The sequence below is a fragment of the Dermacentor andersoni genome, chromosome 1, assembly GCF_023375885.2.
Source record: "Dermacentor andersoni chromosome 1, qqDerAnde1_hic_scaffold, whole genome shotgun sequence".
In the NCBI taxonomy this organism is placed as follows: Eukaryota; Metazoa; Arthropoda; class Arachnida; order Ixodida; family Ixodidae; genus Dermacentor; species Dermacentor andersoni.
Window position 1 is genome coordinate 249,419,609 of NC_092814.1, and position 15,128 is coordinate 249,434,736.

Below are 15,128 nucleotides of genomic sequence, written 5' to 3' on the forward strand. Positions count from 1 at the left end.
AAGAGGTCAAGAAAGTTGGCAACCAAGTACCAGGTAATTCAAACTGTCAATAGACAACCAGGAGTCATCAGAAAGAAAGTAAGAGAAACAGACAGTTAATTGGATGCAAAGAATGGAACCAAAAAGGACCATGGAGATTTACAATAATGAGAACAAAGAAATTAGAAGGGAAAATCTGTGTGGTAACACAAAGGGTAGTGCCTTGCTATTTGAGGCTCGAGCCAGTTGCCTAAAGACAAAAACGTACTGGAGCAAATATTTGGAACTATGTGAGGAATGTGTATGGTGCAGCAGAAATCTGGAGACCACTCACCACATCCTAATGGAATGCAAAGGGATTCACCGAGTGAGAAGCATAGGTAACATGCACCTTCCAGAAGCGCTTGGGTCGAAAGCGGACAGAAGCGTCAACTGGTCAGCAGTCAAGATAAGCAAGAGACGTGTGGAGTATTGGTCGAAAAAAAGCAGGGAAGAGATTGATACGACCTGATCTCTTAAATTCATAGGTAGCGGCACAAGGTAAATTTTGAAGGAGAGAAAAAAAAATGTTTAGGAAGTGAAAAAAATATCCTAAATAGAAAAGCATATAGTATACCTGATTACATCAAGCAGGCTAGGTGACTATTAGTCACTGCCCCGTTTCCAAGGGGATGCCATTAAATCATCATCATCATTGTTTTGAAAGTGGCAAAATACGAATTTGTAACTATGTTGGCTATCGATGGACTGTGGAGGAAAATGTTTCATTTCATGTGGCACACATGAAATGCTTGGGTACTGAACATTTATATAATGAAAAAGTAATTCTGAACCAATCTAATGTAGGAAGGGTTTCACATGCTGATCAGTCTTGTTGAACCACACTAAGCCAGATTCCATTTTGAAGAAATTTTAGTTCAAACAATGACTTGCTTATTCCTTTTCAGTGACCCGTGAGAGTTGAAAAGCCAACTGTAGCGAAATGTTGCATTGCATAAAACATATCTGTATTGCTAGTGTAGGGCTTAGTGTTAAATTATGTACAGTAAAACCTTGTCAATTCGAAGTCATTGGGACTGCAAAAAATCTTCGAATTAAGCAGGTTTTTTAATTAACCGAGCACACAAAAAAATGGAACCCAGGCAAAAAATTTCGCTGCAGGAATACGCTACCTTTATTCGGCGATCTTTGGATTACTTAAAGCAATCAGAGATGCTGGTTTGCTGCGTCCTGTAGTTCGAGGTTCCAAGGGTCGTGTTTTCTAGTTGGCCAACTACGTGCGGCATATGAGAATTTTTACCAGGGCACTCAACAAAACTGCGGATAATGTTCAGCGACCCATAACTGCCCCAAGAGCGGGTGCTCGGGAGGGCTTGTTAGCGTCGTCGTCTTCGCTGTCATTGCACATGGTTGCATCAGCGGTAGCATCACTCTACAAGTCTGAGTAGCACGTTTGTTGATCATTTTCAAAGTTCAGATACTCGGTGAAGCCAACTGCACCGGATTCGCTATCCTCTGCGCAGAGTGCATTGACACGGTCGCAATACTCGGTTCCTTCTTCATCAAGTGCACATGAATAGTCAGCATCAGCATCGACGATGTTTTCCTTCGAGAAGCCAGCGTGTTCAGAACACCGCATAATCAAAGCGGATTCCACTTGCTTCCATGCATACACAATAAGCCATATGGCCCTGAGGAGGTCGATGGAGCACGCACTTGAGCAGGTGGTGGCGGTAAGTCTTCTTTGTGTGGTGAATGACGCCTTGGTCCATTGGCTGCGAGATCAACGTGGTATTCGGAGGAAGAAATACCATCCTGATAGCTTTCAGGTGTGGGATGTCACCATGCGCCAGGCAATTGTCAACAACAAAGAGTACATTCCTGCTTGTGGCTGCGAACTTGCGGTCAAGCTGCTGAACGTAATCTTCAAATATTGCACCTGTGACCCAGGCTTTCTTGTTGTGCCGGTAGATAAGCTCATCCCTTGGCGGCAGTCATGCATTTTTAAAGCAGCGAGGCTTCCCATTCTTTCCAACTGTGAGTAGCAGCAGCTTGTGTTTACCGCACATGTTCGGGCCGAACAGAACGGTAATGCTTTCCTTGCCCTGCTTTTGACCCTTGACCGCGGTGTCTTTCACTGCGAACATTCTTGTGGGCAGCATCTTGTAAAAAAAAAGGCTGCCTTGTCAAGGTTGTACACATCGTCTACACCGTATACTCGCTAAGCAACGGGACCAACATGTGTTTCTTCCAGTCGTCGGCTACGCTCTCGTTTGAGCTGCAGCTCTCACCACAGATGAGTGCGAAGGTCAAATTATTGCGCTCTTTAACCCTTTGATGGTCAATGACGTAAATATACGGCTCCGCGAACAAGTCCGAAAATGGTCGATGCCGTATATTTACAGCGCCGTCTGTACATTTAAAAAGCGCGCCAATTTCCTAACTTTTTCTTTTCTGTCATGTGCTGCCACTATGTGGAGATACAGGGAATTTTTTTTGCGTGCCTCCTCTCGGTTTTCGTTGCATGGTTTGTTTTAGTGCTAGTTTGCTCTCGCGCGTCTATATACATACTACCGCTTGCGCATTGGCGTGTGGGCTGGTAGGTGGACGTTTGGATTTTGTTTCGCGGGCGGTTTCGCCTTTTTGTGCTTGCGAAACTGATGACTATCTCGTTCCTAATCGCTCAAAGGGCAACCGCTTGTTTCTCGCTCGTTTAGTGCTCACAGGGGTGCGCACAGGAAGGATGCCGCCATGCATGCGTTTCCGTTTTTCTTTTCTTAAGATTTGCGAAAACTAATTGGCCTAGCTGGTTGGCGATATGATGAAGATTAGCGGAAGTTTGTCACACGTGTTTCTTTTTTGATGGGCACACAACCAAACAGTTTTCTTGAGTGCGCGCACCTACGCAGTTCGATTACGCTATGGACGTACGTATTAGTGTAAGAGCAGGAACATTTGAGGCTTGCAAAATATTCTCATGTGCGGATTTTCAAAGCCTTGAACTATGTGCATAAAAATGCTCCAAATTTTTAATTCTGATAAGTTTATTTCCTTTTTTATTGTTGTTATTCATGAATGAAGAGTGCATATATACATACCAACGCGAAATATTTTTTCTCACTTTACGGTCACCTTAGGAAAATTATGGTCAATTTTTTTCGAAATAAGTCCCTAAGATGAATCGGAATCTGCAATAAAAAAATAGACCCTGGGCAGTCGCATATGTCGAAAAAATCGACCCTCAAAGGGTTAAGACGGCTGAACCATCCATTGCTACACTTGAACTCTTCGTGCCCAAGTTGTAGAGCCAAGTCGTTGGCCTTCTCCCGCAGTATCGTTCCATTAACGGGAACGGGGGCTGTGTTTACTTTCTGCAGCCAGCGAAGTAAAGCTTATTCCACATTTTAGTGCGTGGGAGCCCGTACTCACGACCGTTTCGAAGAATATGTTTTCCTGTAGGCCTCCAGTACCTTCGACTTGTTCTTCAATATTGTGGACAACGTCGAGAGAGGCACGCTGTGCCTTTCAGTCAACTCGGTCTTGGAACACATGTTCTTACCTGCTTCTTGGATCAAGCAGAACTTCTGCTGCAGCGTTAAAGTCTTTTACTTTGGCATCTTCGCTCACTGGCACTTCTGCACAGTTCAGAAAAAACAAACAAAAAATCGCCACACTAGCTGCAATACCCCTAACCACCGCACACAAAGAAATGGCGCGGACCGGCATTGCGCGCACACACGTTGCCGCAGGTGCGGAGAGAGAATGGGTGAACGGCAGCCAGTGGCAGCGGCACGGAACACGCGCTGACGCTGTGACCTCTGCGACTGCGAGGAGCGTGCGGAGTGGGGGTGGGCGAGAGCACATGACAAAAACCGGTATGCCCGCTGTGTTGCAGTGAAGCGTGTCTTCTCCTCTGCAGGTGCGCGGGGTGTACTGTGGACTGATTTTTGTGCTATCACTACTATGGGTCGGGCGCTTCGTCTATAAATAATCACGATTGCCATGTGGTGTCGTCTCGCGGCTCCGAATGGCTGTCGTTTCGTTGGGTTTGCGGTGAAATGGGGATTGAGAATTGCCCGCATAGCACCTCAAATCTTCTAATTAACCGGGTTGGCCTAGTCCGCTGGTTCACGGGACCGCAGGAAACCTTCGAATTAGCCGGGATTTCGAATTAAAAGTGTTCAAATTAACGAGGTTTTACTGTATGTGAAATGCAAACAGACGCATCTGAAACAATTTAAAAAACCATGTTTTCTATACCAAAACTAGAAACCACAGCACCATTACAGCTTGCTGGAAGTCTTTAAGAATCGAGACTTGGCTTGACCTGAAGTGATGTCTCATCATTGTTTCACACAACATAGCGTATGTTCTGTGTCACTTTACATCCCAAGACATTCTCACATATTTTAAGAGCAAAAAGCTAGTGATTCTGAGAATTGTCTGCTTATGCGTAAGCGTTGTTTAGCTTGGCTGTGGCTTCGTTTTTGCTTTGTTTTGCTTACTTGCTTTTGCTAGCTTATGCATGTCTACCCATGACCTTTCTGGTGGTGAAGAATGCTTAGGCTTTAGTAGGCAGTTGTCAGATTTTCTTGCCACTTCCGGCCCCTTAAATGCAATCGTACCATTTGAGTCGAAATACCAGGCATGAGTGCGCCTCGATGAAGTAGAGCGATCAAAAGGGAACACCAGCTGCCGCAGTGGCGTGTGAGGTGTTGCGTGAGGGGAGAGTGCATTGCTGCGATGCCATGTCACCTTCGCTGTCGCTTTCACATGCCTATGTTATGCGCACGTTCCTTGTCCATGCAAGCTCTCACCTGCGTTATGACTGTGCCTCAGTAAGGCCGAATGAAAACGTGCCAAGCGTCTCAACATGCTTGCTTGCCCTTGAACGAGAAGAAAGGGGGTTATCCGAAGGCCCTGATTTTTATAATCATATCATGAGAAGCCAACAAACAAAGACACCAAGGACAACATATGGGAAATTACTTGTACTTACTAATTGAATTAAAGAAATGATAAATTAATGGCAATGAAAGTGGATGAAAAAACAACTTGCTGCAGGTAGGGAACGATCCCACATCGTCGCATTACGTGTGTGATGCTCAAACCAATTGATCTACCGCGGCGCCGTTTCCCTATCCACTTTCTAACATGTTTATGTGTTACTACTAGAACTAACCTTGGGAGTGTTAGCCAGCGCCACCACTCGCAAACCTTGGCGGCGGATGTGGAACATCCTTTCTGCCGCAGGCGGCACGAGTATGTGATCTTTCTGGGTGAAGGCAGCTGGTCAATAAACCCGGACACGCTATCGGAAGGCATCAATGTTGCCGGATTTTAGACCGTCGTTATGTAAGAATGAGCAGAAAGGGGGTTAACCGAAGGGCCCTATTTTTATTAATTATATCATGAGGAGCCAACAAAAACACCAAGGACAACTTAGGGGAAATTGCTTGTCTTTACTAATTGAATTAAAGAAATGATAAATTAATGGCAATGAAAGTCGATGAAAAAACAACTTGCCGCAGGTGGGGAACGATCATTAGAACATTGGGCCACCCCAAAATCTCAAGTTGGCCCACACCCAAATTTCAAGTTGACCCAACCCCAAATTTCAGTTGATTCACCCCTACTATATAAGCTCCCCCGTGCATTTTCTAAGGAGCACTATGTATCTCTATGGGTATTCTGTATTTATTTTATATTTTTACTTTACTTTAAATTGCTCCTTATCGCTTAAAAGCTTCCAGACGTCTACATGTACACTATCGTACTGATTAAATCTCTTTGCAAATTATGAATTTTTCTGCAGATACCAGGCATTGCACTTTTTGCATGACAGGGCTGGTGAGCTCGCCAAAGAATGCTTATGCATTAAAAGTACAGTGGGACAGCTCCCAGTGAGTCGCATGTGATTCTGGGATTGATATGATATTTCTTATTGTGTAGCCATGCAGCACAGTGTGGGATAATCTGAACAATGTTAGAAATTTGTGTGGTTGCTAGTCTTACGGCATTGCTGCAATAATTTGGGTGAAATATCCATTTTCACAAATTGAGCTTGGGTGAAATTTCACTGCCCTTGGCCTCTAAAGGAACTGCAAAGTTTTTACTATACGTGCCTCACAAATTTACTTCCACATAGCTAAATTTCACATTTTTCTTCACCTCCTTTTGCCAGAAAATGTGCGAAAATGAGCACAGGTTTTTTAAAGGGGCAGGTTTAAAGAATTGTAACTATGGACTCCTGATGACATATTAATACAAACCACTCATGAGCGAGGTGTTGGTAATATTTACTGCAGTAGATGCTGCCAGAGTCTTTGCATTGGCTTGGCTTCAGTTTGTTAGTTCAGCTAGATACCGCCATCTGAAAAGGATGTTCAGATGCTGCACATACCACATGACTCATTCGTTGAATGAAGTCACCCTTTAGTGCACTCAAAAGTCTGGCGTCAAAGAGAAAGCATAATTTCTGCATGGCAAGGAAGACGCCAGCTTACAAACAACAGTAAAATCTGATACAAATTTAATTGGGTTATGTAAAATGCTTGTATAATCTGAAGTTCAAATCACTAAATATAACTGTAATTTGTATGCTGATGCAGCAGACACAAATTCATGCAGATTTATTTACAGCTGTAAAAATATCTTAACTACGCATTTGTGGTAGTTGAATTACTAGTGTTCTGAGCTCCCTGCTGCACATTACTGCAGATGCACGAGTTCATTCCATAGTCATCATCATCATCAGCCTCGTTACGCCCATTGCAGGGCAAAGGCCTCTCCCATACTTCTCCAATTATCCCGGTCATGTACTAATTGTGGCCATGTTGTCCCTGCAAACTTCTTAATCTCATCTGCCCACCTAACTTTCTGCCCCCTGCTATGCTTCCCTTCCCTTGGAATCCAGTCTGTAACCCTCAATGACCATCGGTTATCTTCAATCCTCATTACATGTCCTGCCCATGCCCCATTTCTTTTTCTTGATTTCAACTAAGATATCATAAACTCGCGTTTGTTCCTTCACCCAATCTGGTCTTTTCTTATCCCTTAACGTTACACCCATCATTCTCCTTTCCATAGCTCATTCATCATTCTCAATTTAAGTAGAACCCTTTTCGTAAGCCTCCAGGTTTCTGCCCCGTACATGAGTACTGGTAGGACACAGCTGTTATACATTCTTTTCTTGAGGGATAATGGCAACCTGCTGTTCATGATCTGAGAATGCCTGCCAAACTCACCCCAGCCCATTCTTATTCTTCTGATTATTTCCGTCTCATGATCCGGATCCGCGGCCACTAAATCATTCTGTAGTAGTGGTGGGCAAAGCTTTGTTTTTCTTTGCTCTATTGTGACAAGGTGCGTACAAGTCCTTGAAACGCTTGACTATTCTTGAGAGAAAGAGAGAAGAAACTTTATTAATGAATGGTCCGGCAGTTTTGTTGTCGTGGCCTCAGGTGGCGGCTCGAAGTCCTTGCACTCGGGCGGCATCTTCGGCTTGACTATTCTTGAAATTGAAAAGTACATTTTCATGGCCCTTGAATTTCTGGAGTAAGACCAATCTAAGATCAATTTTATCACCCACTTGCTATGGCTGATCAGCATGGACCCAGCAAACTTCCCATTTTATAAAACACAATGGTACAGTAAAATAAAGAAGAAAAAGAAAAGTGAGCTGTTGCACTCACCTGCGTGCCACACGCATGCCTTTTGATCCACATGCCTTTGTTGCATTCACACCCTCTCTGCCTCCCTCCCTTCCCTGTCAGTGCTGTCAGACTCGTGTTTCGGAGTAGTGGAAGGGAGATCGGAGAAAGGCACATAAGGCCGGCAATGCAGTGAATCAAAGCCGCATCGGTTGCTCAGTGCAAAAGCAAGTGCGTCAGGCTTGCATATTTTTCTTCACGCGGCCCTCGTGCCGTATCTTAGAGGTGGCCTGTGCTAAGTGCAAAGCCTGGGTGAGCCAAGATGGCTGATAGCGTCATCCTACTGAGGGCTATATTATCAGCTGCAGAGGTGGTTTGAATGCAAAAGCTTTGCAGGTTTAGTTTTGTACCATAGATGTAAATCGACATGGCATGAAACCATATCTTTGGTCAAGGATTTTCAAATTCAACAAAATGATCTTTCTCTCTGTGTAATTCTTTTTCATTTTTATTTCACATTGCGTGATTATGAGAGAAAAGTTTTATGGCCGCTTCCGTGCAATAAAAATGTCGTCGACTGTACTTGCTTGCATAAAAGGTCCAATTTTAATGTAACGAAATGAATATAATGAAGTGCCAATTTTAACTACTTCATCGTAGCTAAGTATAACTACTATAGTGTTTTGGAAATCTTATATTAAACAATTGCTGCATTGGATGCTGCTCTGCTTCCTTGAAAAAGCTTTGAATGGGCCTTGAAAGTCCTTGAATATCTGGATTTTTGTCTCTGAGGCCTGTATGAACCCTGGATGAGGATGAAGCTGTTGAAAATTAGGTGGCCTGACGGTGATGCAGTGACAGTGCTGTAATAGAGAGGACAGGCAATACACAGCAAACCCAGTTTTGAGCATTGAAATAGCGTTGCAGTAAAATACACAGTTCACAGTATTGCACTCATACTCTGTGATCAGGGCAAAAGGTGACAATGCACTGGGTTCAGGATGCGACGTCTGGTTGTATTGAAAGCATTTGAAGTTTCAAGCCAGGTTCAGCATTAACTGTGGTCATTGTTTTCGTATGTCCGTCGTGAAACAAAGTTCCACACTTATAGGGTCGCAGATGGACCCCTCCAACTCCTTTCAAGTTTTCCATTGGGAAATACTGATCATGGAAATGATGGCACGAGATTTTGTTCGCAAGGCGTCTTTAGCAATTGTTGGTAGTCATCAAAGAGAATATATGTATAACAAATTTTTTTCCACTGGGAAGTCATTAACAGCGGCAAAACAAGAAATGTCGCTAGAGTCAGCGACATTCCTTGTTCTACTGCTGTTAACCTTGCTCTCATGAGCATTTACCCAACTTGTGGTCGTTCCAATCAGCAGCTACTATTTCGTGCATTTCGGATGCAGTGCAAAAAAAAAAAATGTTGAGAGTAAACAAACACATCTTAAGTGATTTATTTTAGGTAAATTTCTTTATTCCTAATGCTCTCAATGGTACTTAAGCACGCTCCCGGGTGGAGGCCAGGATTTGCACTGTAGGCTTTGCAGTAGAATACGGTATCCTTCCTGCCGCCTTTCTGTCTTATCACTGCAAGCAGTGCAAACTGAGGTCATTTGCTGACCATCTGAAGGCAAAATATGTTCATCCTTGGCACTAAAATAATCGTATGATTAATTGAACTCGCATGAGTTTCGTTCATAAAACACACTTGCAGAAAATGTTGCGATCCTGTCAGTGCATTGTGCCACAAATTGGCCAAAAAATCCCTTCAAGTGCTGTCCATGTCTGGAGACATTGCAAAGTGCACTTAGTAGTTGAAAAGTTCCGAAAAGCTGGCACTGCCAATCCAAAAAACTGGCAAATGCAAGCACACATGTGTTCGGCACCTCCCGACATAGAACCGGAACCAGAGTTTTTGCGTGGCTGGAGGGGCCCGACACATAAGCGCTAAGAGTTAATCACTTCAGGCCTCCATCTGCTTGTGGAGCTCTCTCTTGTTTGGAATTTATTCACTATGCTTTTTAATTATTGTGGTGAAATGATTGTCTGGCGATGTACAGCACATGTATAAATTTCCAGGTAACGCAGATGCCTTGTTTCTGCGAGTGTTCACATTGAGGCATTTTATTTCATGTGCAGGACTTGAAACCTAGCAACATTGTTGTTAAGTCGGATTGCACGCTGAAGATTCTGGACTTTGGCTTGGCACGAACTGCAGGGACAACATTTATGATGACACCTTATGTGGTCACTCGCTACTATCGGGCTCCTGAAGTCATTCTTGGCATGGGCTACAAAGAAAACGGTGAGTCTTGTTTGATGGCTTTCTCTAGTTACAGACTGTGAGCAGTCATAAGACTGGAAAAAGGCTGGTTTTTAGTCGAGAATGTCACTTGCAGAGTTTGATTGGAGCTCGAATGTGATCGAGCTGTAAATCTATAGGTCTGTGTTTCCAGGCTGCTGTTAACATGTTCCTTTTCCTTGTGTGTCATATGGAAGTTTAGAATTGTAAAATATTTTTATTTCTTCCTTGTTTTTATCATGTGTGCTTAAGAATATTCAGCTCACATCCAAATTTAATTGGAGTTAGCAGATGTCTCTCTTCTCCATGAATTTTGTTATTTGAGCATTTTGATGGCATTGTTGTAGAAGAGCCAGTGTGTACAGCAGTGACTTGAATTTGAACCGTTACATAATGTTTAGCTCATCTTTGCAGACTTCCAATGTTTTTTCAACGACGTCTATCCCACGCCCCAACTCTGTGTTTATTGGGCATACTTGTTTTTTACGTACAGTAAAACCTCGTTAATTCGGATATAATGGGCCCCCCAAAAGATGTTTGAATTAACTGAATGTCGAATTATCGAGCGTATCAAGAAAACAAAATACAAATGCTTACTGTGTCAACACGCTTTTATTTACTGTATGAATCAGCTAATCCCATTTCTATTTTATACAAAAGCAGTGCGGAAGCTCCAATTCTTATCATATTGCTACTCATTAGTGCTCGCGGCGGCGAAGGCCTCGTTCCTTACTACGCTGTTCGGCGGCATCGTGTGTCTTCATCTCGGACACGTTTTTCACTGCCATGTGCCCACCCCGATTTTTTCGCCGTTCAGCTGGTTGCCAACAGATCGTCCGTTCATCACAATGTAGCCAGTGCTCATCCTCGACAGGCGCTACCGCGACCACTATTAACGCGATCATAGACAGCGACTTTGCAGTTCCGAAGGCCCACGGCTGATGCAGTGACCTAGTCAAAACGAAATTACAGTTTGCTGCAAAAACTGTGGATGAAACGGCGGTCGCTGTTGACATGGTCATGGATGATGACTATGCAGTTTTGAAGGTACGCGGCCGATGTGGTGTTATGCGCGGCGGCAAACGCAAGAAAAGCTTTTAAAGGCACAAATAGGGACAGCGTGTTGCAGTGTTGCTATCATTCGCATACTATTTCCGCTGATGACTATGGCAATGCAGACTCTGCTTCGTTTCGATTGGACACCAGCACCGTTTTTGCTCTTTTGTGTCACCCATTTGCGGTGCTCCACACTCTTTGATCTCCAAGAGTTGTCCAAATTAACCGACGTTCAGCGAAATCTGTCCTAATTAACGAGGTTTTACTACGTAATATGCCCACCTCCTGCAGTTGTGCCTATTGGGCACTGTGGGTATCTGTTTAAAGAAATACTGTACAGTAGAACCCCGCTGTTACGTTCCTCACTGCTGCGTTTTCCCGGCTGCTACGTCGTTTTCATCCGGTCCCGGCACAGCTTCCATAGAATCCAATGTATAAGGAACCCCGCTGTTATGTAGTAGCTGTGAAAACGTTCCCGCATGATGCGTCGCAACCCGAACCCGCCTGGGCTAAAGTAGGCAACGCGCTCCAACCGCCATTTTGGCTTTTGACGAGTTTTGACCGGGCTTGGCCGGGCTTGGCTATGGAACTGGCTGCAAGAAGCCGCACGCCAGTTCGAGAGGCCGCCACTAGATGGCCATTCGTGAAAAACGCTCTCACTATCATCACTGCGATTACGGTCACCGCATGGTTTGTTGGACGGGTCCACTCCTGGAGACAGGAAACTCAGGAGAGGCCCTGACGTCACGCTTTGTGAAGCTATAGCTAAAGGGAAGCCGGAAGTTGGCGTTGCTCATGGCGTTGCTCCGCTTATCGGGCCAGCTCTCCTCTCTTGTTTACATTTCTCGCGAAACCACGCCGCGCTGTGCAGCAATACTAAACAATCGTTAGCACGTTAGCATGGTTACGCCAAAGAGGGCAAAATTTCCCACGGATATTCCTTCGTCCGTTGCCATTGCCGTGGCGCGGTGACGACGAGGAGCACAAGCCGCATGATGCCGGGGAGTTGCCAAATCCTAGCTTTGGAAAAGCTGTCGCGGCTCTGGACCTCCGCAGGTACGTCGCACCTCACAGCGACGATGACAGCAATGCGGCCTTCCAAGCTATTGAGAAACGTGTAGTGATTTCTAGCGAGCGAAAGAAACGGCAAGCCACCATTCTAGGCTTTTTAAAGTTCTAAGTGCACTCTGTGGAAATAAATTGTCTATAGCTGAAGCTGCACTTTTTTCATTCATTTTCGGAGCTTTCCTCACTGTTGCGTTTTCCTGGCTGTTACGTTTTTTTTTTCCTCGGTCTGGTGAAAAACGTATGAACGGGGTTCCACTGTATATGTTCTTACAAAACCAACACAAAAAAGCACCATCCTGAAGTGAACAAAATGAGTGCTGACTAACAACTAACACTGGACATTTTAATGTCATTCGAATCGAATGGCATTAGCATCAAATGACATTGTTAGGTTGCTACACAGCGATATTTAGTGCCATTAGAAACAAATGACCTGCGCAATCGAATAAGTTCGAGAAACTCATTTGGCTTCGCATGCGAAGTATTCATGTAAAGGGCTAATAAATTAATTTTGCTTGCTTTAAGGTATCTGTCATTTTCACTAGATAAAAGCTGTATAGCAGGTTGCCACAAAATGTTTTTACTCTGCACCTCGGGGGTGTCTGGCGGCGGTTGTTTTACTAGTCATCCATACTGTAAACATTCGGCCACCTGTAGGCACATATTTTTGGCATCTCGAATGGCATCTGCATCTATTTGGCGATCAAGCCTCTTCCACTGATTAGTATGCTTTGCTCGCAATGTAAAGCAGACATCAGCTAACCGTTTCACCTACTGCAACTGAGTGTCGTCGCCGTTCAGTGCTGCCATGTCAGTCATAGCATTTCTTCAATTTATCAGCTATGGCTACTAAGCTGGCTAAGCCTTGTTCTTGCTTATAGTGGCCAGACACTGTGGAATTAGAGGTTTCATATGTGTGTTACTCAGCGAAGCAACGCCCCATATGTATATTAATATATATAGGTTGACTTTTCAGACATTGTACACATACCTTGTTCTACTTTTCTCACCACTTTTTTTTTTGCGACGATTGCCATTGATATCATGACCGAATGGCATTAAATTTTCCTGTGTAACACCAGCACAGGTCGAATGGCATTCGTTGAACTGAATGTCATTCAAATATAATGACAATAAAATGTCCAGTGTGACTGGGGTATTAGCTTGGTCAACGAAGTAGTGAAGTGCAGTTTTGACACACTTGCATTGTGGTGCTGTTCATAGACGTCATAAGGAGTGCAGTACCACGCTGCGTGAAACGTGTATGCTTCAAGTGTTTTTTTGTTGTGTTGCAGAAGGGGAAACACTTATAGACCCACATCACTTATTTTCCATCATAGTGTGCCTTGTGCACGGAACTAAGTCGTCGACCAATTTTTCGAGCCAGAACATCCTCACGCAGCACTTTTCATGACGACCGAAGTTTCAGATGCTGTATGATGCCTTGCTCGATTTTTTTTTTTTTTTCTGGACTGATTCACATGGTGTGATGTCAAAAACATGCATGGCGGGGGCTGCAAACAATGGTTATGACATTCATGCTGTTGCCTGTGCCCTGACTTTTGTAATTGAGGTGGTTCTGCCGATTTATGACTGCCGTAGGACTGCTGTGAAGAGTTTCGTTGGCTCTTCACCAAATGACCAAACAGCAACTTTGATCAGCAACTCTCTCCACAGTCATGCACCAACCCTGGTTACGCCTAGATGCTGTGGGTGGTGGGCAGGAAGCCATTGCGGGAAGCTTGCTCTTGATATGTTCGTACTCGGAGACAACTGCATCGGAGATTTGTTAGATTGGGCATGAGATACCGTATTTACTCGAACGTAATGTGACCCCGATTATAATGGGAGGGTTGACTTTCCAACCACATGATATATGTTAAAAAAAAAAAAAACACAAATGTAACGTGAGATGAATGGAAAAAGAAATGGTACCTTTATTCAAAGAATCGTAATTCGGAAATGGTTTTTTTTTTACTCGTCATCTGAGTAAGAGGCAGAGCTTTCCTTGGGTAGCATTCTCGGCCGATCATTTTTGGAGATAGTTTCACTTTTGGGAAATTTCTCACTGAACTCACCGACTTGGGAACGAATGTGTCCCCGACAAGTGTTTCTGGCACTGTACTAAGCTCGCTATCTTCGCGCAGTGCCAAGAGCACTGTTGGCTGTATACTTCGAGAAGTTCAGCGCCTGGACGAGCAAGTATTGTGAAAGCAAAACTATCTCCAAAAGTAGGGGTGCGTGAATATCAAAATTTTCTATACGAATTAAATATGAGTACATGAATACTTTGTTTAGCACAAAACAACAGACACAAGAAAGACGACAGGACAAGGCGTGGCTTAATTAACACATAATCATCCAGGTGGAGTCAAACTATCAAACAGCACGCTTTAAGGAGTCTGGAATTTCAATTGTCCTTATACATTACATCTTTGGGGTAAGTGGCGATATTGTGAAGCTGTCAGAATAATCGAGCACCCCCAAATTATTTGTCATTAACTGTGCAGTCATTTCCATCCAAATGTCTCACTCCCAGTGCACACGCATTTTTTTCTTTTTTTTGTAGACTGCACTTGATGCAGCTGTATTCTTTGCCCTGTAAACGTAAATGGCCAATTTAGCATGGAATATTTCATTCATATTTCACTTTAAAATTCCCATAGCTTTTCATTGCATGCCTCTTTCGGTGTTGATTGAGTTGTCCTCCTGCTAACACGGGCATTGTCCATGGTGCACAATGTGTAGGATCAAAGAGCATGTTACTGGGAAACCAGACCCTGGCCACTGCAGCTTTGAGGACATATCCTGCAATAATGATTGAGGCAGTAACCAGAATTAAAGTGAAGGCTTTTTCATGTCGCAGTAATGCTGCAAGCATGCCTGTGTTTCACAGTGAAATACATATGTCACATATAGTATCATGAGTATTTGGAGAAACAGTTTCATTTGGCTAGGCCTTTGGGAAAATCACTTTTTTGGTTCGAAGTGAAGTCGAAGAGTACAGTAATTAATGTAGAATAAATTTGAAGTGAACAGTTCCAATAGTTGTGGTATTTGCATAA

General features: G+C 43.8%; 1 protein-coding gene across 1 annotated transcript in view; it reads left to right on the forward strand.

Annotated features, from left to right (window-relative positions):
• bsk (mitogen-activated protein kinase dJNK) overlaps positions 1-15,128 on the forward strand; it is an 84,731-nt gene that overhangs the window by 41,130 nt on the left and 28,473 nt on the right. The window contains exon 6 of the mRNA XM_050195640.3: positions 9,777-9,942. Coding sequence (XP_050051597.1) covers positions 9,777-9,942 — 166 coding nt within the window. The remainder of the gene's footprint in view (positions 1-9,776; positions 9,943-15,128) is intronic.